Source organism: Bidens hawaiensis, unplaced genomic scaffold (genome assembly GCF_021521415.1).
Source record: "Bidens hawaiensis isolate Kalapana, Puna unplaced genomic scaffold, B.hawaiensis_p1.1 tig00023792_1, whole genome shotgun sequence".
NCBI classification, from domain to species: Eukaryota; Viridiplantae; Streptophyta; class Magnoliopsida; order Asterales; family Asteraceae; genus Bidens; species Bidens hawaiensis.
Window position 1 is genome coordinate 111,495 of NW_027493736.1, and position 27,008 is coordinate 138,502.

A 27,008-nucleotide genomic window follows, 5' to 3' on the forward strand; every position below is an offset into this window, starting at 1 on the left:
CAAGTCAGGAAAACTAGAGCATTTGTTGAAGAACGTGAGAGAAAGGGTCCGTAAGTAGCCCGCGCAAGCGGATAATGGCCCGCCAAATAAACAAGTGAAAGATATAAACGTTCACATGATCCAAGGAGGAAGACTCCACGGAAACAAAAGACTAAAATAGAAAATGATGAGCGGAAGGGTGAACCAGTAGTCTTTCCCAGGATTAAAGGCGGACCGTGCATGAAATATCATTCGATCATCACTGCACTCAGTATGTCTTCTTTATACATGAAGCACACGTGACATTATGTTTGAACAATGCTTTGAGCAACTCTACTATGAGGATAAAGCCCCGGTTGAAGCCTATTCATGTGCATGTCACGGGTTTTGGGTATGAAGTTATGCACCCGCGGGGTGTAATTTCTTTCCTGGTTACCCTTAGTGATGGAATTCATTCAAGAATGGAGGGTGTGGAATTTTTAGTGCTTCCCGCACGATCAAAACATGATGTGATTTTGGGAAGGGAAGCCATGCATTGGGTATTTCAATGCCAATCTTTCTGCTGCACATGGTGCGATAGGGATTCCAACGTGGACATGCACAAAAATCATTCATTTCAACAAACATTGCTTTGAGACCGAGAGTTCTAAACCAAGTAAGTCGCCAAAGTTGGTCACACACAGAACCTGGAAAGTGGGTGTTAAACCCAAAATTTCCTGAGCAGACAGTAACAATTGGGCCTACCATTTCGGAAATTATGAGAACATTTTTAAAACAGTTGCTTACTAAGAATGATGATGTGTTTGCCTGGAAACCCACGGATATGACCAGGGTCCCAAGAGAGATTGCAGAATATAAGTTACAGGTAAATCCAGTGTTTACTCCAATAGTTCAAAAGAAGCGAAAAATGGGTCCAGATCAAACCAAGGAAATGAACGAACATGTTCAGGATTTATTGCACGCGGGGATTATTAGAGAATTTCAGTATCAAATATGGGTCGCAAATCCGATGATAGTTCCCAAGAGCGATGGGACTTGGCGCATGTGTATCGACTTCAAAGATCTAAACAACGATTGTCCTAAAGATTGTTATCCTTTGTTAGAATTTGACCTGAAGGTCGATGAAGTAGCACCTTTTAAATTCAAGTGTTTTCTAGATTCGTACAACGAATACCACCGGATCCGCATGGCGGCTGGTGATAAAGACAAAACAGCTTTTCGTACCGATCAAGGAACATTTTGTTACAAGATGAGGACGTTCGGTTTAAAAAATGCGGGTGCAACGTATCAAGTTGGACAACGCATTTAAAGAATAGATTGGGCATGAGTTGGAGGTGTATATGAATGATCTGGTAATCAAGAGCATTGAGGAAGACCAAATGTTGCGGGACATTGAAGAGACATTCAAGACTTTGAAAAAGATAAATATGAAGCTTAACCCAATAAGGGCTCGTTTAGCATGGAAGAAGGGACGTTTTTGGGGGTTATAGTTACAAGTGAAGCTTTCAAGGCTAACTTAGATAAGGTTCAGGCTATCGACCCCATGCCTTCCCCTTCTTCCCTCAATGAAGTACCGACACTAAACGACATGTTGGTAGCTTTGAACAGACCATGCATCCAAGTCATTACCATTCGTTTCAATGATCCACAGCTGGTTAAAGAAGACACATTACAAGTGGACTATGGAAGCTGAGCAAGCGTTTGTAGTAGGTAAGAAGTGTTTAATGGAATTGCCAACATTGCCCGCACCTCACACAGGAGAACTGTCCAAACACCAATTTATTATGTTAGTCGAACATTAGCGGATGCTGAAACTCGTTATTCCATGTTAGATTAATTGGTGTTGGCGTTGGTTTATGTGTGTGACAATCGTCAATTCCAGGTTAACTCCGTTAACTCAACTCCGTCAATTCAAACTTTAAGATCGTTGAATCTATAACGCACACTTCATTACATTTAAACTAGGGTTTAAATGACGCTTAACACTCACTACATGGGTAGTCTTTCGGGATTTGCACCGAAACGCAAACGAGTTGACGCAAACGATTGATAAATAAACGACAAACGTAAAAACAATAATTATATGATTATTATGTGTTAGGATTATGTGCTATGTGATAATACTATGGTCATGTTAACTTATTGTCCAAGTATGATGGAATGTTCTAGAAAAACAACACTTGAAAGTAGAAGGACTAGAGTGTAACTTGTTTGCTTATAAATATATCCTAAACTAAACCCTAACCTATTATTATTATTCCTTCCAAATCCCGATCGGAGCTCTCACCTCCCCTCTCCAAGGCTGCCGTCACTTTCATACACACATACAAACCCTAATCAAGTGTTTAATCCAAGAACTAGGTGCTAGGAAGGTATAATTGATCATCCTTTACCTTCTTGTTGTTTAATTTTGATGTTTAATGGGTTAATTAAGAACCCTAGGCAGCCGATTTTGATAAGTATGTATGAGTTAACATGATGGTTGTTGAATTCATGATGATTGATAAACTAGATTGATATTGATACATGATTGATTGTTGTTCTTGATTTGAATTAAAACACAAACCCTAATCTTGTATGTATGGTGTGATTGATATGCATGGATAGTAGTTATAGTGTCTAGAGGGTTATATGGATGCATAATAGTTCATAGATTGTTATTTTGTTGAGTTTTGATGTGAACAGATTCTGGACAGAATGTATATACGATGTTTAACTGACTGTAACGAAGTGTAAACGTGAAAATTGATTGAGATTGTGGGTACTGCAGTAAACTAGGTTGAGTCTAGTTTCTATGAAGTATAAATTCGTAATTTTTGGATAAGTGGAAGTATACTTTTATGAGTTTACAAAAACGTGATGCAAAGCTGAGCTGTTAGACCTGCTGTTAGGTTATGTTGTAAATGTTATATCTCATGAACCACGAGACCAATTGGGTTGGTTCCACTTCTGGAAGTTGACTCACTGAGTTAGGAACCAAACCCAAGTGGTCTTGCATTTATTGGATTTTTCGTTTAACGGGAATTTCAAATAACATTCTGTTGCGCATGAATCTGACTGATATGAGTTTACTGTAGTGTTTTGATCATTATGAGCAATCTATATGGAATAAAAATAAGATAAAACATGTTCTGGAAACCTAAGATATGTATGCTTCTGTGGTAATTTTTGGTGAATTAATTGAGACGTTATAATCGGTGAACTAGTGTAATCTTTCAAGTAGAAATTCTGTCATAACGAAACTAGCTGCTGAGTTGTGTAGGAATGCATGAAATATGATAGTTTTTATATAATTGTTGTATTTTGACCAAAATACCCTTGCGGGGAATAGTTGCTAGTTTGATTGCCATGAATTGACCAAATTGCCCTTATGGGGAATAATGGTTAGTTAGTCTTTGTTTGTTGACCAAAATGCCCTTACGGGAATAATTGCTTGTAAGTATGTTATTAATTCATGACACGAAAGTAATTGCTCACTCGTGTATCGTATCACAATTGTACTTGTTTAAATAACACACGGTTCACAAACGAAACACGAAACATGATACGTGCATAGGTATTATGTGCCGAGTCTAGAGACTCGTTAAACGTTCCGATACTTAGAAAATCTCTTTGTTATTTTAGAACGCTAGAGAGTTTTCTACGACGCGCATCACTCGGTGATCTAATTTGGAATATTCTTCGCAAACAGTGAGTTCACTTACCCCGCTCTTTGAACTGTTTTCAAACGTTTTTCACTTGGGGGAGATAACATACTCCGATAAACGCATTTTTGAGATAAACACATATTTAAGATTTTGTTATAAATTATATATATCACTTGTAGAGGCTAAGCGGCACGTAACCCTTGAAGTCCCACGCATCGAACCGGTTAATATTTGGAATAGCGAGTCACTGTTGAGTAGTACTACTGGGTTTGACAAACCCCACCCGACGCTAAGCTCAACTGGAGGTTGAGTGGGTGTAATTTTTGGCTAACACTTACCATGGTCTGGGTTGACCTGGTGACGGGCACTTGATAAACAGTCAGCTTCGGTCTCGAACCACCTAGTAATACTTGTTGTATAGATTAGCTACCTATCGATATATAATTTGACATAACATTATCTGGTAACACTTAAACGCTGTAACGTGGTTACACACTTAAACGCTGTAACGTGGTTACACACTTAAACGCCGTAACGTGGTTACGCAAAACTTTTAAACGCCGTAACGTGGTTACGCAAAACACTTAACGAAAACGCTGAACTCAAACGCTAAACGATTTGTCTTATATAACTTGTGAACTCACCAACCTCGTGTTGACCCCTTTTAGTATGTTATTCTCAGGTAGCCGAGGCGGGCGCGCGGTTTAGGAGCATGCATTAATGAAAACACTTTTATTCTGCAAACTTAATTTTAACAGTTACATTTGGTTTTAAGTCGTCCTGCGTGACGCAACTTTTGAATTAAGGTTTTACGCTTCCGCATTTACTTTCATTTAAACGTTTTTCTTTGGTTTAGTTATAACTAATGAATCCGATCCTGCCAGTTCACACCCTCTGACGGTAAAACTCCGTTAGTGGATTTTGAGGGTGTGACAGATTGGTATCAGAGCCATTGGTTATAGCGAACTAGAAACTGCATGCATACTAGACTATAACCGCGACGACCCATTAGTTATAATGATACGCACTGCATAGGTTTGTGTAGTCTTGAAATCTTATTCCCTTACCTCCTTTACTCATACGCGCGCATATACACGGCTTACCTGTAGAAATGTCGACGCCACCCTCATCATCATCCGATTCGATGACGCATGCTCACGGGAAGGAACCGCAGTTACCTACTGCCTCGCCACCCCCGCGTAGTCCCGGAACTCGAAGCTCCTGCACCAAAGAGGTACCGCCTATCCGGAGGCTTGTATGACAACGACGTTAGCTGGGAGTGGTACCCCAACATGATCAGACGTATGGTCTACCGTGAACAAGTTCCCCCATTGCCTCACCCGAACCACCCTGCTTACCCTAACACTCTACCACCTATACCCGAACCTGTAGAGCGAGTTCTCGCAGCTGTCGTTTCTTGTTTGGAGCGTGATGTGGGTTACATGCGCTACACTAGAGAAAATGTTGCCAGACTGTTTAAAGATGGAACCGAGACTCAGGAGGAGATTGCCCGCATGGCAGCGGCAACGAAAGAAATGAAAGAGACTAGTGAGCAACAAACCAAGGTTATGATGAAGATGCAAGCCGAGATGATAGACTTGCAAGAGCAACTCCAAGAAGCAAGGACCCGAACCGAAATAGCATTAGAACGTTGCGATATCCTACAAATGCAACTTGCCCAGAACGCAGCAGAACCCGAGGCAGAGCCTGAAGAGGAACCTGAAGAAGATCCCGAAGAGGAGCCTGAGGAGGATCCCGAGGAAGATCCCGAAGAGGAGCCGGAGGAGGAACCGGCTGAGGAGGAGGCACATTCAGAGGTGTCCTCCGATGACGACATCTAGTGATGATGACACTTAGATGGAGGGGAAATGGCCGGAAGAAACGCTGGACGAGGACGTGGTAACATCAGCATGACTGCAGCTGAACTCCAAACCCTGCTGAATGACCATGTTGCTGCCGCTTTAGCTGCACACGTTCAAAATCAAACAGGAGGTCCGAATGGAACATGTACCTTCAAGAACTACCTTGACTGCAAGCCCAGTACGTTTAAGGGCACTGAGGGAGCTATAGGCTTCCTGCGTAGGGCTGAGAAGGCCGAGTCGGCCTTTGAGATGTGTAACTGTCCCCCTGCCAGTAGGGTCAAATTCACTGCTGGGACACTTGAGGATTCCGCCCTCACTTGGTGGAATTCGAACGTCCAGATCCTTGGATTGGAACTGGCTAACGCGATGAACTGGGAGGAGTTCAAAAACATGATGCGAGAGGAGTACTGTCCGAGGGAAGAAATTTCGAAGTTAGAGTCGGAGTTTTGGTCGTTGAAAATGGTGGGTTCAGAGATTGAAGCCTACACTACTCGTTCGCACGAGTTGGCAGTGATGTGTCCGCGGATGGTGGATCCGCCGAGCAAGAGAATAGAGATGTACATTGATGGGTTAGCACCACAGATTCAGGGTATGGTGACGTCTTCCAGACCAGCCACGATCCAACAAGCGATCCGTTTGGCTCACAAACTGACGGATCAGGCTGTGACCCAGGGTGCGTTACCACCGAGGGGTTCGACTGCTAAAGCCCGTGACAACCCGAGTAATGACCACGTCAGCAACAGTAACAACAACAGCAACCCGAACAGCGGGAAGAGAAAATTTGACAACACCAGATCTTCATCCTCAAACCTCCCACCGCAACACCACTACCGTAAGCCCGAATTTACTCGGAGTTTCAACACTCAGAATCACAACAACAACAACAACGGTAGCGGGCAGGTTTCGAGCGGATATGTTGGGAAGTATCCAAAGTGCAACAGGTGCAACTTTTATCATGTTGGTCAGTGTGACCGTGTCAAGTGTCAAAGATGTGGAAAGATAGGTCACCTAGCGAAGGACTGTAGAGGAGACCTTGCGGCAAAGGGTGCTCCTAAACAACCGATGACGACTAAGGGATGTTTTGAATGTGGACAGGAGGGTCATTTCCGGAAGGATTGCCCCAAGCTAAAACATAATGACAACAATGGGGGCAATGGAAGTGGCAGTAACGGTGGAGGAAATGGCAAAGGAAGAGCGTTTGTGATTGGATCGGGTCAAGCCCGCAGAGATCCACATGTGGTGTCTGGTAAGTTCCCTATAAACGATTGTTTTGCTTCTGTTTTGTTTGACACTGGAGCTGATAGGAGTTTTGTGTCAAAGGCCTTTAGCCAACTTTTAAACCTTACTCCAACCCCGTTAGACGCTGAGTTTCCTGTTGAATTAGCTAACGGTAAAACTGTAATAACAACTCATATACTTGCGGGATGTAAGTTGAAACTGTCAGGTCATGTCTTTGACATCGACCTTATTCCTTTTACGCTTAGTAGTTTCGATGTCGTTGTCGGCATGGACTGGTTATCTGAGAACCGAGCGGAGATTATATGCCATGATAAGATCGTCCATATTACCACCCCTTCTGGCGAGATCATTTCGGTCCGAGGCGAGAGAGGCGGCATGACCACCAGCGTCATTACCCTTATGAAGGCACAGAAGTATTTACGAAAGGGTCATCCGGCAATTTTGGCGCAGATTGTTGAGAAACCCGCGGAGGAGAAACGAATTGAAGACATACCGGTTGTGCGAGACTTTCCGGAAGTTTTCCCGGAGGATTTACCTGGACTCCCTCCTATTCGTCAAGTCGAATTTCAGATCGAGTTGACACCCGGTGCAGCACCCATAGCACGAGCCCCGTATCGGCTCGCACCGGCGGAACTTCAGGAGTTGTCCACCCAGTTGCAAGATTTGTTGGATAAAGGTTTTATCCGACCTAGCTCATCGCCATGGGGAGCCCCTGTCTTGTTTGTCCGAAAGAAAGACGGGACTTTCCGAATGTGCATCGACTACCGGGAGTTGAACAAGGTGACGGTCAAGAACCGTTATCCTTTACCCCGAATTGATGATTTGTTTGACCAGCTTCAGGGATCGAGTTACTACTCGAAGATCGATCTACGATCCGGTTATCACCAGCTGAGAGTGCGCGAAGAAGATATTTCAAAAACGGCTTTCAGAACACGGTATGGTCACTACGAGTTTTCGGTTATGCCTTTTGGCCTAACCAACGCACCAGCCGTATTTATGGATCTCATGAATCGAGTATGCAAGGCGTACCTCGACAAGTTTGTGATTGTTTTCATTGATGATATTCTCGTCTACTCCAAGAACGAGACTGACCACGAAGAGCATTTAAGGATAATTCTGGAACTACTGAAGAAGGAACAACTGTATGCTAAACTCTCGAAATGTGAATTTTGGCTTCGCGAGGTTCACTTCTTAGGACATGTGATCAACGAGAATGGCATCCATGTCGATCCCGGTAAGGTAGAGGCCATCAAAAACTGGGAAGCACCTAAGACTCCGACTGAGGTGCGACAATTCCTAGGATTGGCCGGCTACTATCGGCGTTTCATCGAGGGATTTTCAAAGATTGCTCAACCCCTCACCGCTTTGACTCACAAGGGCACTAAGTACAACTGGGGTGACGCGCAAGAATCCGCTTTCCAACTATTGAAAACCAAGCTTTGTAGCGCCCCTATTTTAGCCCTCCCCGAGGGAACGGAAAACTTTGAGGTACACTGTGACGCATCTATACAAGGTCTCGGTTGTGTGCTGATGCAACTCGAGAAGGTTATAGCCTACGCCTCTAGACAACTACGGGTTCACGAGAAGAACTACACGACCCATGATTTGGAACTCGGAGCTGTGGTGTTTGCTCTTAAGATATGGAGGCATTACTTGTACGGTACCAAGTTTACCATTTACACCGACCACAAGAGTCTCCAACATATCTACGATCAGAAAGAGCTGAACATGCGACAGCGTCGTTGGGTCGAGCTGCTTAAAGATTATGATTGTGCCATCAAGTACCACCCTGGCAAGGCCAATGTGGTGGCCGACGCCCTCAGCAGAAAAGAAACAGAAAAACCCAGACGAGTAAGAGCATTGCAACTTACGATTCATGCCAGCTTACCCGATCAGATTCGCGATGCGCAACTGGAAGCTTTGAAAGATGAAAATCTTCCATCGGAACTCATGCGGGGCATGAACAAGCAACTTGAAACCAGATCGGACGGGGTCCGATATTTTGAGAACCGGATTTGGGTTCCACGATACGGAGAGTTGAGAACTCTAGTGATGGACGAAGCTCACAAGTCCCGATATTCTATCCACCCTGGCTCAGATAAAATGTATCATGATTTAAAGGCACTTTACTGGTGGCCGAACATGAAAGCCGACATTGCCACCTACGTGAGCAAATGCTTGACTTATGCCAGAGTCAAGATTGAATACCAGAAACCATCTGGTCTACTGCAACAACCGGAACTCCCAATGTGGAAATGGGAGCACATCTCAATGGATTTTATTACGGGTTTGCCTAAGACACCGACGGGATGCGATACCATCTGGGTGATCGTTGACCGTTGACTAAATCGGCACATTTCCTAGCGATTAAGGAAACGGACAAAATGGAAAGACTGACTCGAGTATACATGAAAGAAGTGGTGTCTAGACACGGAGTGCCTGTCTCGATCATTTCCGATCGAGATTCTCGTTTTACCTCACACTTTTGGAAGTCGCTGCAAAGCGCACTGGGCACACGTCTCGATATGAGTACAGCATACCATCCTCAGACGGATGGGCAAAGTGAACGGACTATTCAGACCCTGGAGGATATGTTGCGTGCATGCGTCTTAGATTTCGGAAAGAGTTGGGAACCCCACTTACCCTTGGTAGAGTTTTCGTATAATAACAGCTACCACGCAAGTATTAAGGCAGCACCGTTTGAAGCGCTGTACGGACGGAAGTGTCGATCACCACTCTGCTGGGCAGAGGTGGGTGATAGCCAAATCACTGGTCCGGAACTGGTACTCGAAACCTCGGAAAAGATCGTTCAAATCCGAAATCGCATGGCAGCAGCACGAGATCGCCAAAAGAGTTACGCCGACAAGCGCCGAAAACCTCTCGAATTTAAAGTGAACGATCGGGTGTTACTCAAAGTCTCACCTTGGAAAGGTGTAGTTCGCTTTGGTAAGCGAAACAAACTCAACCCACGGTATGTTGGTCCGTACCGGATAACTGAGCGCATTGGTCCGGTGGCGTACCGACTGGACCTACCAACAGAACTCAGTGGCGTACACGATGTATTCCACGTATCAAATTTGAAGAAATGCCTATCTGATGAAACCCAAGTAGTCCCTTTGGAGGAACTACAAGTCGATGAACAGTTACGGTTCATTGAGGAACCAGTTGAGGTTTTGGATTGGGAAACCAAAACGCTCAAACACAGCGAAATTCCAATCGTTAAAGTTCGTTGGAACTCGAGACGTGGACCGGAGTTCACGTGGGAACGCGAGGATCAAATGATGAAAAAGTATCCCCACCTTTTTGAAGGGCTAACCAAACACCGAAAACCGCGAAACCCGGCAAACCGTCAAACATCACCGGAGGTATGAATTAAATTTCGGGACGAAATTTCTTTTTACTAGGGGATGATATGACAAACTGAAATTTTTCTTCTTACTCTTTCAGACTCTCATCACGACTTGACTCAAATTTTCGGGACGAAAATTCTTTAACAAGGGAATGATGTGACAATCGTCAATTCCAGGTTAACTCCGTTAACTCAACTCCGTCAATTCAAACTTTAAGATCGTTGAATCTATAACGCACACTTCATTACATTTAAACTAGGGTTTAAATGACGCTTAACACTCACTACATGGGTAGTCTTTCGGGATTTGCACCGAAACGCAAACGAGTTGACGCAAACGATTGATAAATAAACGACAAACGTAAAAACAATAATTATATGATTATTATGTGTTAGGATTATGTGCTATGTGATAATACTATGGTCATGTTAACTTATTGTCCAAGTATGATGGAATGTTCTAGAAAAACAACACTTGAAAGTAGAAGGACTAGAGTGTAACTTGTTTGCTTATAAATATATCCTAAACTAAACCCTAACCTATTATTATTATTCCTTCCAAATCCCGATCGGAGCTCTCACCTCCCCTCTCCAAGGCTGCCGTCACTTTCATACACACATACAAACCCTAATCAAGTGTTTAATCCAAGAACTAGGTGCTAGGAAGGTATAATTGATCATCCTTTACCTTCTTGTTGTTTAATTTTGATGTTTAATGGGTTAATTAAGAACCCTAGGCAGCCGATTTTGATAAGTATGTATGAGTTAACATGATGGTTGTTGAATTCATGATGATTGATAAACTAGATTGATATTGATACATGATTGATTGTTGTTCTTGATTTGAATTAAAACACAAACCCTAATCTTGTATGTATGGTGTGATTGATATGCATGGATAGTAGTTATAGTGTCTAGAGGGTTATATGGATGCATAATAGTTCATAGATTGTTATTTTGTTGAGTTTTGATGTGAACAGATTCTGGACAGAATGTATATACGATGTTTAACTGACTGTAACGAAGTGTAAACGTGAAAATTGATTGAGATTGTGGGTACTGCAGTAAACTAGGTTGAGTCTAGTTTCTATGAAGTATAAATTCGTAATTTTTGGATAAGTGGAAGTATACTTTTATGATTTTACAAAAACGTGATGCAAAGCTGAGCTGTTAGACCTGCTGTTAGGTTATGTTGTAAATGTTATATCTCATGAACCACGAGACCAATTGGGTTGGTTCCACTTCTGGAAGTTGACTCACTGAGTTAGGAACCAAACCCAAGTGGTCTTGCATTTATTGGATTTTTCGTTTAACGGGAATTTCAAATAACATTCTGTTGCGCATGAATCTGACTGATATGAGTTTACTGTAGTGTTTTGATCATTATGAGCAATCTATATGGAATAAAAATAAGATAAAACATGTTCTGGAAACCTAAGATATGTATGCTTCTGTGGTAATTTTTGGTGAATTAATTGAGACGTTATAATCGGTGAACTAGTGTAATCTTTCAAGTAGAAATTCTGTCATAACGAAACTAGCTGCTGAGTTGTGTAGGAATGCATGAAATATGATAGTTTTTATATAATTGTTGTATTTTGACCAAAATACCCTTGCGGGGAATAGTTGCTAGTTTGATTGCCATGAATTGACCAAATTGCCCTTATGGGGAATAATGGTTAGTTAGTCTTTGTTTGTTGACCAAAATGCCCTTACGGGAATAATTGCTTGTAAGTATGTTATTAATTCATGACACGAAAGTAATTGCTCACTCGTGTATCGTATCACAATTGTACTTGTTTAAATCACACACGGTTCACAAACGAAACACGAAACATGATACGTGCATAGGTATTATGTGCCGAGTCTAGAGACTCGTTAAACGTTCCGATACTTAGAAAATCTCTTTGTTATTTTAGAACGCTAGAGAGTTTTCTACGACGCGCATCACTCGGTGATCTAATTTGGAATATTCTTCGCAAACAGTGAGTTCACTTACCCCGCTCTTTGAACTGTTTTCAAACGTTTTTCACTTGGGGGAGATAACATACTCCGATAAACGCATTTTTGAGATAAACACATATTTAAGATTTTGTTATAAATTATATATATCACTTGTAGAGGCTAAGCGGCACGTAACCCTTGAAGTCCCACGCATCGAACCGGTTAATATTTGGAATAGCGAGTCACTGTTGAGTAGTACTACTGGGTTTGACAAACCCCACCCGACGCTAAGCTCAACTGGAGGTTGAGTGGGTGTAATTTTTGGCTAACACTTACCATGGTCTGGGTTGACCTGGTGACGGGCACTTGATAAACAGTCAGCTTCGGTCTCGAACCACTTAGTAATACTTGTTGTATAGATTAGCTACCTATCGATATATAATTTGACATAACATTATCTGGTAACACTTAAACGCTGTAACGTGGTTACACACTTAAACGCTGTAACGTGGTTACACACTTAAACGCTGTAACGTGGTTACACACTTAAACGCCGTAACGTGGTTACGCAAAACTTTTAAACGCCGTAACGTGGTTACGCAAAACACTTAACGAAAACGCTGAACTCAAACGCTAAACGATTTGTCTTATATAACTTGTGAACTCACCAACCTCGTGTTGACCCCTTTTAGTATGTTATTCTCAGGTAGCCGAGGCGGGCGCGCGGTTTAGGAGCATGCATTAATGAAAACACTTTTATTCTGCAAACTTAATTTTAACAGTTACATTTGGTTTTAAGTCGTCCTGCGTGACGCAACTTTTGAATTAAGGTTTTACGCTTCCGCATTTACTTTCATTTAAACGTTTTTCTTTGGTTTAGTTATAACTAATGAATCCGATCCTGCCAGTTCACACCCTCTGACGGTAAAACTCCGTTAGTGGATTTTGAGGGTGTGACAATGTGGCTTGACGTCTCCACATATATTTTCAAGGTCAACCAATTAACGTTTTAACAGGATATAAGTTGAAATGTGTGTTGAGCAGACTTGAGTTGTCTGGCAGATTAGCAAAGTGGGCCATTGAGCTGCGGAAACTCACCATTGAGTATAAACCAAGACCCGCGGTAAAAGGACATATTCTTGCATATTTTGTCACAGAAGTGCCACAAAACAAAGAAAGAGAATGTTTAGATGAGCAACAACCTCCGATACCAAGATCAGATATGGTCCTTGTTCACAAAATGTGCGTCTAGCGGGGAAGGATGTGTTGTGGGTCTACAGTTAGTTAACCCAGAAGGTCATGAGTTCATATATGCTATCAGATTAGATTTTAAAAGTACCAACAATGAGGTAGAATATGAAGCATTTTTGTCGGGACTACGAATTGCTAAGAAACTTGGCGTGCGACATCTTGAAGCACGCGAGACTTAATGTTAATCGCGGGTCAAATCAATGGGGCATATGAAGCTAAAAATGAAACAATGGCCTCATATTTATCCCAAGCCAAAGAACTTATTCTTCATTTTGATTCTTGCAAAGTAATTCACATCAAGTGAAGTGAAAATAAACCTGCGGATGCATTAAGTAAATTGACATCAACATGTTTCGATCACTTAGCCAAAGATGTTCATATTTTCTTGACAGGCCTTCGGTCCCGCAGAAACAAGTTTTAGCATTCAGACATTAGTCATTTCTTGGATGACACCAATTATGGACTACCTATCCTCAGAAATGCTCCATGATGAAAAAGCCGCGACTCAAAAATATGTCACCAAGCTTTGAATTATCAACTTCAATACGGAATTCTTTATCGCTGATCTTTTTTAGGTCCACTTCTTAGATGTGTTGATGCGGAAGACGCTAATTACATGATCCGAGAAGTCTATGAAGGCATATGTAGATTACATGTGGGACCAAGAATGGTGATTTACAAGCTAATGAATGCGGGATATTACTGCTCTGGAATGCATGTAGACGCAATGCAAGAAATTAGAAAATGTGATTCTTGTCAAAGACATGCACCAAATATTTTGCGTCCTCAAAATGAACTAGTACTAGTTTCATCCACATGGCCGTTCTAAAAATGGGCAGTTGATATCGTGGGTCCATTCCCTGAAGCTTCGGGACATGCCAAAATTTTGAATTTTTTGAGGGGTTTTGAAAACCCTTTGTATTCTAACATTTACATGGGTCAAGATGGATTAACTTAACCTATACCTATCTTGACCCATCACCTCAATCCAACCCAACCCATTCAAATTTCCACCTCTAGTCATAATGGGCCGACAACCACCAAAAGTGTATTTTTAGTACACCAATCATCCTGAATTGTTTTATCATATATTTTTTAATCTTATTTGACTCATTAGCGTTTAGTTAAAACATAATAACTTTGTACAAAAAGTGTTTTCTGTCTACCCAACCCCGTTAAAGCATGCTTAAGCCTTCTTTTTTCAGAGACTCCTATTGCATGGTGGGCACCATTTATGTTTTAATGGCCCTTCAGAGTTATCTTCTTTTTGTATTCTTTTCTATATTACATGTAATAAATCATAAATTCATAACCTTTATTGTATGCATGCATTTTTGTTGGACCAATTTGATAACATTTACAATTCTGCCAGGTCATCTCATTGTTATACTACGCAATTTCCTACTTTCCTGGAGGATTGGCAACCATTACCATTACTATTACTTCTTCAATTCTATGATGCTTACGGGAGGTGATGTTTGGTATAACCCGATGTTTATAAATTTTAAACGCCCCGTTTTGTTTTACTTGTTATGTTTAAATGAAACTTTAATTCTTTTGATATGTCCCGTTACCTACTTACCGTGCACAGATCAGAACATATGTTTTAGAAGCGTTCCTATTTTTTTATTAGAAGCGGTGGCTTATATAAACCGCTTCTAAGTGGACTCATATGACAATTAAAAGCGGTTTTAGTAATAAACCGCTTCAAAGCCTTCTTCCAATTTGATTTTTAAAAATTACCTCCAATGTATGTACGCCTCCAATGTATGTACGCACAGTAACGGCTCTTTAATATATATGGGTATGTGTATGAATGAATTAATAGCTTTTACTCTCATCCAAATCTTCCCTTATTATACTCTCATTCAAATCTTCCATTATAATCTCAACCAAGTCTCTTAAAAGCTTTCAAAGCAATTTATGAGGTACCAAAAACTTTGATTTTGACTTGGTACTTATTATTTTGATATATAAATTGTTTATCTTGTCTAAAAATAGTGTTTTTATTTATTTTTTAGTTGTTTTAGTGTTTATATATCTTGTCTAAATTGTTTATCTTATTTTTTTATTTATAAATTGTTTAGTGTTTATATTAGATATGTGTGTATCTATATATACATATATATTAGGTGTGTGTGCGGTTTGATGCTGTTCGATGTGGTTTTATTGGGATTTTTTGGTTCGGTTTAGAATTCTTGGTTTTTAATTCTGGTTTATATATATATATATATATATATATATATATATATATATATATATATATATATATATATACACATATGTATGTAGGGGATGGATCTTGTGAGAAGTGATATTACAGTGAGAAGTGCGAGAAGTGAATGTATAACTTCATTAATCCCTAATTTCACCCTCTTTCATATGATGTTACATACATATATGTAGGTTGGATGTATTTATGTCTTAATTACACATTCAAACCAACCAACAAACATATAAATGTACCGAGCCACATTCAAACCTATGTACCTACACACATACAAACATATATACACATATACAAACATACGCACACATATACAAACATACGTACCTACACACATACATATGCACCTACACATCGCACCTACACATAAGAAAGGGAGTGAAATTAGGGATTAATGGAGTTACACCTTCACTTCTCGCACTTCTCGCTGTAAAAAAACTTCTGAAATGATCCAATACATATGTATGTAATTTATATATATGTATCAGTTATACATATTGTATGCATTCGTATAGGATAACCCTTTAGAGTATATACCGGTCCAAAATTTATTTAACAGAGATTAATTTTGGATTGTCCCCTTTTGGGACTGCTTTTTGGATATTATATCTCGTTTAGGATATGCGTACATTTTTACAAGTTGACTACTTAAGAAAAAAAAATCAACAGTTATTTCCTCCTAATCTTTCGAGTTTGCGTTTTATACGCATACTTGGGGAGTTGAGGGAAATGCTGTCGATTTTTTCTTAAATAGTCAACATGTTAAAATGTATACATATGAGATATAATTTTCAAATAGTGGGTTAGGATCAGCCGCCTTAGCACCGATTTACACCATATACATATATTTATTTGTTATTTTCTTTTCAGATGGATCGTAAAGACGGGATGTACAGCCTTCCAACTACTAGCAAAACATATATAAATGGCGTTCAAAGTTTTCTTAAGGCTGCCAAAGATAATTAAGTGAAATGTGGAGATGAAATGATTTGGTGTCCTTGTAGGGAATGTCAAAATTACAAAAGATTTGATAATATCAATGAAATAGAGTTTCATTTGACGACTCGTGGTTTTAAGCCTAGATACACTTGTTGGTCAATGCACGGGGAGTCACTTGGTGATCGTGGCATGTCGTCATATAATTTAGAGAATGACGATAAACCCAATTCAATAAATGACATGTTTAACAATTTAGAAACTGATGCTGGTGATGATGAACTAGACAAATAAAAAAATCTTTTTGATGATTCAGAAAAACCATTATATACCGGTTGTTTTAAATTTTCCAAACTTAGTGTTGTGTTGAGATTGTTTAACGTAAAGACTAAGCATGGATTGAGTGATACAAGTTTCACGGATATATTAGAGGTTGTGCATGAAATGCTTCCGGAATATAACGAGTTACCAGTTTCGTTATATGGTGCAAAAAAATGATGTGTCCGATGGGATTGAAAGTAAGAATACATGCATGCCTAAATAATTGTATGTTGTATAGAATAAAGTTCAAAAATGATCACAAGTGTTTTGATTCTGGTGTGTCGAGGTATAAGCTTAAAACCGAAACGAGTGAAGTTGACAATGATGTGAAGAAAAATGGACCACCGGCTAAATTGTTGTGGTATTTACTAGTTATACCGAGACTAAAACGATTATTTTCAAATGAAAAGGAAGCAAAATTATTGCGTTGGCATTCAGATGGCCGTGTAGATGATGGAAAATTAAGACATGTGGCAGATTCACCTCAATGGAAAAATATTGATAATATGTATCTAGAGTTTGGCAACAAGGTTAGAAACATACGATTTGGACTTATTTCAGACGGAATCAACCCGTTCGGAACCATGAGTAGTATTCATAGTACGTGGCTAGTTCTTCTATGCATCTACAATCTTCCACTATGGTTATGCATGAAACGAAAATACATAATGATGTCACTGTTGATTCAGTGCCGAAACAACCTGGTAATGACATTGATGTTTACTTGTCTCCGTTGATTGATGACTTAAAAACTCTATGGGGGTACTGTTGTGGAAGTGTATGATGCTTATAAAAAGGAGAGATTTAATTTGAGAGCTATGATTTTTTGAACTATAAGTGATTTTCCAGCATATGTTAATTTTTCAGGATACAGTACTAAAGGTTACCTTGCATGTCATGTTTGTGAAAAATGAGACAAGTTCAAAGAATTTGAGAAAATGCAAAAAAGTCGTCTACATGCGACATCGAAGATACCTTCCTTGTGATCACGTTTATCAAGATAAGAAGAACGAGTTTGCCAGGAATTCAGAACATGAAGTAATAAGGCAACAGTTTGATGCATTTGACCGAGTTAAAAATATAAATACAGTGCTGGGAAAAGACCTCGCAGTTAGAAAACCTCGCAGCGAGTAAACAACTCGTGGCGAGAAAACAACTCGCGGCGAGAAAGCAACCATTTCCACCGCAGGCAATTGGAAAAAAAAAGTCAATATTTTGGGATTTACCATATTGGAAGGAATTACAAGTTAGACATTGCCTATATGTTATGCATATCGAGAAAAATGTATGTGACAGCCTTTTGGGCTTATTGTTAAACCTTCCAGGGAAAACTAAAGATGGGTATAGTGTTCGTCAAGACATGGTAGAAATGGGAATACGTAAAGAGCTTGCTCATGTTGAGACGGCCAAAGGTTTTTATCTACCACCTGCATGCTATACTATGTCGAAAGATGAAAATAAAAATTTTTGTCAATGTTTACATGACATTAAAGTTCCATCTAGTTATTCTGCAAACATTAAAAGGTCGGTGTCGATGAAAGATTGTAAGTTGGTTGATATGAAGTCTCACGATTGTCATGTTTTGATGACACCTATGATTCCTATATTTTAGAGCGAAACTTAAAATGAAGGTCATGCTTTTTGTTCCGTCTTTTCGTTTATGGGTTAGTTTTGGATTGGGTTGTTTGTCGGTCTCTTATATATAAGAGTGTGGTTTTGTTGGTTATTCTAACTTTATTTATTTGTTTTTATGTTTGGCTTGAATCGGTATTTGTTAAGCTCAAGGAAATTGATGATACGATAATGGGAGTAATGCCGCCGCTTTTTGATAGATTGTTTGCGAACAAGCCCGCTTTAATTAGATTTGTATGCTTTTGATGTTGAATTTTGAAAACTTGTATCCTTAAGTACTTTTGATCTAATTTGGAAATGTTGTATGATTTTTGGAGACATTATATATATATGCAGCAGATGTTTGCTTTGCTTAATATTGTTCTTGAGTTAGATATCAATATTTGTTTTTAGAGTCTCAGCTGTATAATTTTGGTATTTAATATATGAGTTGTATAAGCTTGATTTTGGTATCTATATAATATAAAAGGACTATTAAAAGCGGTTTTAACAACAAAACCGCTTCAAACACATGTAAAAACTAAAAACCGCTTTAAATGATAACAATAATCCATTAGAAGCGAGAAGCATAGAAGCGGTCCAAAACCTCTTCTAAGAATAATATAAACCGCTTCTAAGAGTCTAGGTTTGTAGTAGTGTACATTGTAGCCGGATTTAAATCCGACCCGTTAATGAGTAATGAAAAAACCGACGGGTCCGGTTGGGCTGGGCTAGGTGTGGTGATGTGGGGTAAATGTATGTGCATTAAGCGTCTAATTTCGTGTGTTTTAATTAGTTAAATATTGTGAACACGAGTACTTTGAGTACCTTTGTGGTTACAAGTGTGCGGAGCTTAACGGAGCTTAAAGGCGCGAATTTGGAGAATTCATGATGGTGTGGAAATGAAATTAATGATATATGATATGATAGAGAATTAAAATACGAAGACATGACCGCAAACGGGGAGGAAAACGGAGTTGAAATGAAGATTTTATGAAGAAAACGGTGTTTTGGCCTGACAGTTGGCCATAAGGACCCTAGGACCCCGATGCCCGTAGCTTACGGCTCAGAGGCCGTAGCTTACTGCCTAATCTGACGGAAAAGGGTTTTTTTGGAATTTTTCTTCCATATATAAAGTCATTAAACCCTAAGGTCGAGATTATTCAAAAACCACCAGTTTTGGGACTTCTTGGAGGTTATCTTACAACAACACAACACACTCTAATCACACGATTGATCCATGAATACTTTCTTCCACACCATAATCAAGAGCATGAAGATCGATATGTTAACTTTGGATTTGTAATTGATTAATCATTTGGTTGATTAATTTTTTGTGTTTGCTATTGTGCTTAAACGGTTTTTATTAATTGATTGCTTAGTCTTTTGTCAGTTAATTGATTTATGATCATCAAAAATTAGGATTAAGTTCTTTCGTCATTGACCCGTTTATCGTTAACCATATTATTGGATTTTGTGTTTCAACAAGTAAAACCGACTATCAATTAGATTTTCATTAAGCCGTGTCAATTATTGGATTTTGTGTTTCAACAAGTAAAACCGACTATCTGACGATCAACACAGCCAATCGTTAAGTCTTTTGATTTACATAGTTTATAAGAAACCATCCAAAGATGTTTATCAATTCCTTAACTTGCTTCGAAACCCGAACCATGGAGTTTGGTTATTTTTATATAATTGTTTACAAACTAATTAACTAAACCGCTTGACATCATCTGCCCACTTTAAATATTTTTGTAATAAAATTTGAGTTTCACTTGCACTTTCCACTGATTCCCTATGGATTCAACACCTTACTTGCCCTAGCTAGTAAAGGTATTTTATAAGTGTTTTTAATTGACCTTTCGACATCGATCATGTGGTTGCACAGGTAAAACCACATGCCTCTTCAAAGGGTAGAGGTAGTAAAACTGTTTCAAGTATTTTTAAACGGCAGCTTACTTCTACAAGTTCTAGGCTCATTTAACTTCAAGCTTGAGCTCAAACTCACCTTCGCTTAACTCGTGAACAACCCAAGGCCTGTATGCCAGAAGTATCACCTTGACTCTTCTTGAACAGTCACAAGTATCACCACCACCGGCCACCGTAGGCCAGAAGTCGCTGCCACTAACTTTCTTCGACATCGAATGGTTAATTAAGTATTACGACTGATCCGATACACCCACTCTTCTTTTATGAGCTTCCAATAACTAAAACTCAGTTCCTGGAAACCATTGTGCCCAATCTTAAACAGTCATTATCTGTCACCTTACAACATTTTTTCCCTTTTGTTGGAAAACTCACCATATTCCCTAGTGGTGATAAAAACCCGGAAATCCGTTTTGATGAAGGTGATTCTGTCGCGGTTACATTTGCGGAATGTAACCTTGACTTTAATGATCTCGTGGGAAATCATCCTCGTGAATGTGACAAGTTTTATCATCTCATACTGATATTGGGATGCACTGCTAAAGTGTCTGATTACATTACAATCCCAGTCTTTGCGGTTCAAGTGACGCTTTATCCCAATTGTGGGATTTCTATCGGAATGACAAAGCATCATAGCCATTGTGACGCTAGCACCGGGTTTTGTTTCCTAAAGGCGTGGACGTTGATTGCTCAATCCGGTGGTTCGGATGAGCTCTTTTTGGCTAATGGAACTTTTCCGATATATGATAGATTGGTCAAGTTTCCGAAACTAGATGAAAGTTTTCTAAAGGATGCCAAAGTTGAAACCTTTAACGAAGAGTACAAACTTCGAAGACTTTTTGGACCAACTAATAAGGTTCGAGCCACGTTTGTTCTGGCTCGAACCACTATCAATGGGTTGAAAAAACTGGTTTCAACTCAACTTCCAACGTTAGCACATGTATCATCTTTTACCGTAGTATGTGTGTACATTTGGAGCTGTGTAGCAGAATTATACGAAGATGAGCTATATCTATTTGGATATAGGGTTGATTGTAGGTCACGAATGGAATCACCTATCCCATCCGCTTACTTTGGAAACTGTGTCATGCCGTGTTTGAATTTCAAAAGAACATCTGTTTTAAAAGGAAAGGAAGGATTCTTGACGACTGCTAAATTGATCGGAGAGAATCTACCCAAGATGTTAACTGATGAAGATGGAGTCGTGAATGATAAAGGGCCTATTGCGAATGTGTTTCATGATGAGGAGGTAACGAGGATAATGGGAGTCGCTGGAACACCAAAGTTGAAGTTTTATGACTTAGATTTTGGATTCGGGAAGCCCATAAAGCACGAAACAATATCAATCGATTATAATGGATCGATATCTATTAGTGCCGGCAGAGAATGCGACGAAGATTTGGAGATTGGAGTGTGAATTTTAGCTACTGAGATGGATATTTTTGTTGGTATCTTCCATTCTGGTCTAAAATCATACATTAGCTAGATTCATCACATGTTATTTTGGTGTCTTGTTTAGTGGTTTCGTTTACTTCCCCAAGAATAAATGGTTTTGTCATCATTTACCTTGTTTCAATGTGTGTGCAATGTCTAAATATTTTATGCATCTATTTTATATTTATAACATTAGAGATGACAAATGAATCCAAAGCCGACTGATTGACCCGCAAAAGACAGAAACGAAAAGCCTAAAACATTGGGACAAGTAATTAATGAGACAGATATTCAGTATATACATGTGACCGTATATGAGATTAGTGTTAAAATTTTGTGAGTGAGGGGACGAGTATATAATAGATGATATCTGGTCCAAGTATTAGGAACATACATACTCGTTTACCTAAACCATAATCGTAAACGTTTTCTCTTTATGTTTTTACTTTGTTATTGGGTAATAAAATAATCTACTAAATCGTTAATTTTTAATTTTTATGTTTCAAATTTTTCTTGGATAATAAAAATATGTTCAAGTTAAAATAGTAAGAAATTTATCTGAAAGGTCAACCGGTTATCTTAAGCAAACTAACTTTTATATATATATATATATATATATATATATAGATAAAGGATCCAATACAAAAATTGGTTATCTTACATTATGTACGCGAGGCTTCCTATCTTTGATTTCCAATTTCATTAATTTGATCGCGTAAGTTAACAGAAGGGTGTTTTTGTCTTTTTACATTATTTTTAAAAGTTCATCGCGCCTGTATAATAAACGGTTTTTGCATATACCCTGTTTTATTGAATTTGATCTTTGTATCCGAAAACTGCTTAACAATTGGCGAGTTGTTGTTCGATTAGCTTTGATGGTCTTCGTTGATTTTTAGCGTCATGTATTACGATAATCAAAGTAAGTAGTTGTAGGTTTAATTCTAATCAATTGTTATTTATTTAGCTGTATACTGTAGGTTTAATTGACAGATAAATTAAGTTTTTCAATTTTTAGGTTGTGTTTCTGTTGATTTTTATGATCGATATTGTGTTTTATAGTTTTTCAAATAATTGTGATTCGGTTAGACTTCAAATTATGTGTTTTAGTAAATCGTGGATAGGATTGTTGATTTTCTATTTAGAACGTATTAGAACGTATAATTGGTTAGTAATTGTGATTAGGTTAGAACATATTATAATGTATTAGAACGTATTAAATTATTTTTGATGTTTGATTATATTTTAAATTATATTTATTTTCGTATGTATTTTCTAAAATGTAATTAGTTTTTATTAGGCGAATTTTTTGACTTAAATTGCTTTTTGTTTATCAGATCCTTCATCAGATGTTGTTATACCACATGTTAATGCATCTTGTAAACCTGTAAAAGGAATGATTTTTGAATCTGTTGATCATGCATATGATTTTTATTGTGAATATGCAAAGAAAGCTGGTGTTTGTGTTCGTAAAGGAGGTTCGTATATGAATGACGGTTTATTAAAGTCTAAATATTTTACATGTTCCAAAGAAGGTCATAAACCTGCAAACAGTTATGATTCTATGGCTGAAAAAGATGGTTCCAATAGACCGTATTATAAAAGAAGGAAGAGACTAACAATTCGGTGTGGTTGTCGAGCTCAAATTTTTCTAAAATCTGATGACGGTTTGAGGTTTGAAATAAATGATTTTGTCGAAGGACATAATCATGAACCGGTGGATGCAAAAGATATGCATTTTGTTTGATCAAATAGGGAGTTGACTCATGTACAACAAGATATTACATATGAGTTGTCAACATTGAATTTGGGCCTGTTAAGGCGTTTAATATTATGAGAACAAAGTATGGAGGATTTGAGGAAGTTGGGGCTACAAAAGACGATTGTAAGAATTTCATACAGAGTTTAACTTATTATATTGGGGAGCATGATGCGGAAATGGCTGTACAAAGATTAAGTGAGAAGAAAAACTGTTGTGATGGTTATTTGTTTGAGTATACTGTTAATTTTAATGGTGAATTAAATCGTTTATTTTGGGCGGATGAAATTTCAAAGAAAAATTATTTGGCTTTTGGAGATATTATATCATTTGATGCAACATTTAAGACCAACAAGTATGTCAATTTAATACATTTGTTTTTTAATTTTTTATTTTTTTTACATATTTTTTTAATTCGTTTTCTAATAATTTTGTTTTTTACAGGTACGATATGGTTTTTGTACCATTTACTGCCATTGATAATCACTGTCGTAATGTTACATTTGGTGCTGCGTTATTATCATCTGAATCTATTGAAGCTTATTCATGCTTTTGAAAGTTTTTCTTGATTCTTTCGGTATTGCCCCAAAGGTGGTTGTTACTGATCAAGATCCAGCAATGAAGCAAGCAATCTCCTTTGTTTTACCAAACTCGAGACATCGGTTATGTATGTGGCACATTAAGGAAAAACTTGCTGATAAGGTAACTTTTTTTAATGTATTCAATGTACTATGCATATGTTTCAGAACGTATTAAAATGTCTAAACATATTAGTATCCATCATTATTTGATAGCTGCATATTTTTTAAATGTGTTAGAACGTTTAAGGACGTATAAACATATTACTGTTTTAGTATATTTAGTTCATATTTGTATTAGTGTTAGAACGTTTTAGAACGTGTATAACAAACTAGCATGCATCAGTGTGTTTTACGTGTGTATTTTTAACATATAAGAACGTGTTTTTTAATTGATGTTGATCTTATTACCAAATTTATGTAACAGGTTGGTGCTACCCTTTGTAACAATGAAGATTTTAAACGTAAAATATGTGACATTGTTTGGACAGATGCAATTTCTCAATCTGATTTCGAAACGCAATGGGCTTACAAGGATTTGGCCTAATACATTGAGTCGTTGTCTTCTAATTAGATAGTATCTCTTCACCTTCATTCCAAAATAATGCTTCAAAATTGGAGATATTTGGAAGGAAATGATTCTTAACACATAGAAACTTACTTTTCTTTCTATTTCCTCTTAACTCAAGAACACGATGGTAAATTAAATTAGTCGTTTTCACTCATTTTCTTTTATCTCCTTAATTTTCGTTTCATTCTTTTCTTTCGTTTATTAAATTCGGAAACACAATGTAAGAGCTGTGGAATAAACACATCACAGGTGTCATGAAACATGTATCAAATCCTATGCATATGGACTACTTGTACCCTATGCAAACTATATATATCCAACACAAGTTATCTATAGTTAATTTTGTGTCTATTGAAGGCTTTGCAAATTAACATTGAATAAATATGCAGGCTCACTTATGCTTTCGAGTCAAAGTCAAAAGTTATAACTGACTCGTACTTAGACTGTCTTCTTTCAGTCCAATTCTTTGAAGATCCCGACATGCAAAATTCTTCATTCCAATGCTATCTCATTTAACGGGACGTGTTATCTTGAGGCCAGTCTTGTACAATCAGTTCTTGGTCCCTGTCACCTTCATCAAAAGCTTATCTGCATCATCATTAATGTTTGACAAATCGTGTTTTATGTGAATCTCACATCCACATTCCGTTGCCTGACAAATACTTATGATATTTTATTGTAAGCTCTAGATGTAGTAGACACGGTGTTGCTCCTATGTCTTTCCCTCAATTAAGACTGACCCTTTCCCCCCGAATATCAATACAAGATTCTTCTCCAAACTTCACTTTTCCTGTGACTCGATCATTCAATTCATAAAAATAAGCTTTATTACCCATCATGTGATTCGATTCAGTTTCGAAACGCTTTTGAATCACCCTGTCTTCATTCAGAAAATTGTTTCTTGATCATCTCTTGCCATAAATAAAGTTGGATCCAAACTCTCGGTTCTGTTCAAATTTGCTTCTTCCTTTTTCTCCTCTTTCTTCATACGTTCTGGACACATAGACGCAAAATGACCGAATTCATCACAGCAATAACACTTAACCTGTGATCTATCCTTTCTTTCTATTTAACGATCATTGTTCTTCGTTGACCCGTTTGACTTGACCCTTGATCTTGACCACCTCGGTTTTCACAACAATCGTGGTCCTCATCATCACGGTCTTTGCCTTGCTCTTTGTACGTATTCTAGTTTCGATAAAAAAGGTTCGTAACTAGAAAACATTTAGTTACCTGGTTGTCAGTTTGGGTCTCCTCGTCTCGTATACGCTCCTCGTATGCCTTTAGACATCCCACAACATTGTCAACCCAATGGTTTTCAAATCAACTGTTTGCTCAATCGAGGCTACCATATGAATAAACTGTTTTGGTAACTTATTAAGAAATTTCTTTACTAATAGTACTTCTTCGATCGTAGACCCTAGTGATGTCGCCTTAGAAGAGATTCCTAATAACTCGCGAAGTTATCAACTAAACTTGATTCTTTCATCTTTAAAGCATAGAGCTCCGATAATAGGGTTTGGAGTCTCGCTTCCCGTACCCGTTCGGCGCCTAGATGTCAGATCTTTATCCCTTCTCATATCTCTTTAGCTAAACCAAGATTGCCAACTTGCATAACCTGCTCTTCAGGTATCCATTGAAACAAGAGTGCAATTGCCATATTATCTTTCTTTACATCTACCTCTGTTCCCGGTTCCATGGCATCCCACACGCCATAAACATTAAATGTAGCCCAGGTCCGCATCTCCCAAATCGTATAGTTTACGAAGTCAACATCGGACATTGGAGCGCCATCAGGTTACTACTAACACTGCCCTTCTCAGGTTCAGATTTATCGCCCATACTCGTCTGATAAAATAAATCAAACTTTGATTAAAACCTGACTCGTTTAACCCCAATAAAATTCAAACGAACTAATAAAGAAAAATAAATCAAATCAACTTGTTTTATGATTTTCTTTTGAATTCTTTTTTCGGCAACACAGTATAAATAAAAAATCAAAACCTCCTACAACCAATCAAAGAAATCATTTTCTTTGAAATCTGAGACTTGCCAACTTTAGAAGCTTGTGATTGTTCAATTCCCTGTCGCAACAAACTGTTTCCCTTTAATTGAATCGCCGCCAATATATCATAAAATAGAAGTATAGACCACTCTTTATCGATCACGACTTTGATTGATAAAAACTCCGGAACATAGCCGCTGTGATACCAATTCAAGGACGAATTGATATAGCTCATCAAAACGTAAGCGCACACGAAATAAATATTGAATAACTCTTAATATATTATAGAGGAACTATAACACAAAAACCCTATTACACATAACTCGAGTACCTCTTAATGAACCCTAACTTAGTTGCATATATTTATAA

At 38.3% G+C, this 27,008-nt stretch overlaps 2 protein-coding genes and 1 pseudogene across 2 annotated transcripts; all 3 read left to right on the plus strand.

The window, feature by feature from the left end:
- The first annotated feature begins 1,438 nt into the window (after window positions 1–1,438).
- Window positions 1,439–21,752, plus strand: LOC143568032 (uncharacterized; annotated as a pseudogene).
- An 877-nt stretch (window positions 21,753–22,629) lies between these two features.
- On the plus strand, window positions 22,630–23,473 carry LOC143568033 (protein FAR1-RELATED SEQUENCE 5-like). The gene is made up of 2 exons (XM_077054284.1): window positions 22,630–22,648; window positions 23,064–23,473. Exons 1-2 carry the CDS (start codon window positions 22,630–22,632, stop codon window positions 23,471–23,473), a joined length of 429 nt encoding a protein of 142 aa, XP_076910399.1.
- Window positions 23,474–23,559: 86 nt separating this feature from the next.
- On the plus strand, window positions 23,560–24,041 carry LOC143568034 (protein FAR1-RELATED SEQUENCE 5-like). Its single transcript, XM_077054285.1, has 2 exons — window positions 23,560–23,840; window positions 23,930–24,041. Exons 1-2 carry the CDS (start codon window positions 23,560–23,562, stop codon window positions 24,039–24,041), a joined length of 393 nt encoding a protein of 130 aa, XP_076910400.1.
- The last annotated feature ends 2,967 nt before the right edge of the window (window positions 24,042–27,008 follow it).

Excerpts from the sequence above, each read along its gene's own strand:
- LOC143568034 (XM_077054285.1), top strand. The coding sequence starts at position 23,560 with ATGAGAACAAAGTATGGAGGATTTGAGGAAGTTGGGGCTACAAAAGAC. Across the intron at positions 23,841-23,929 it reads GCAACATTTAAGACCAACAA|GTACGATATGGTTTTTGTAC; the intron begins GTATGTCAATTT and ends TGTTTTTTACAG.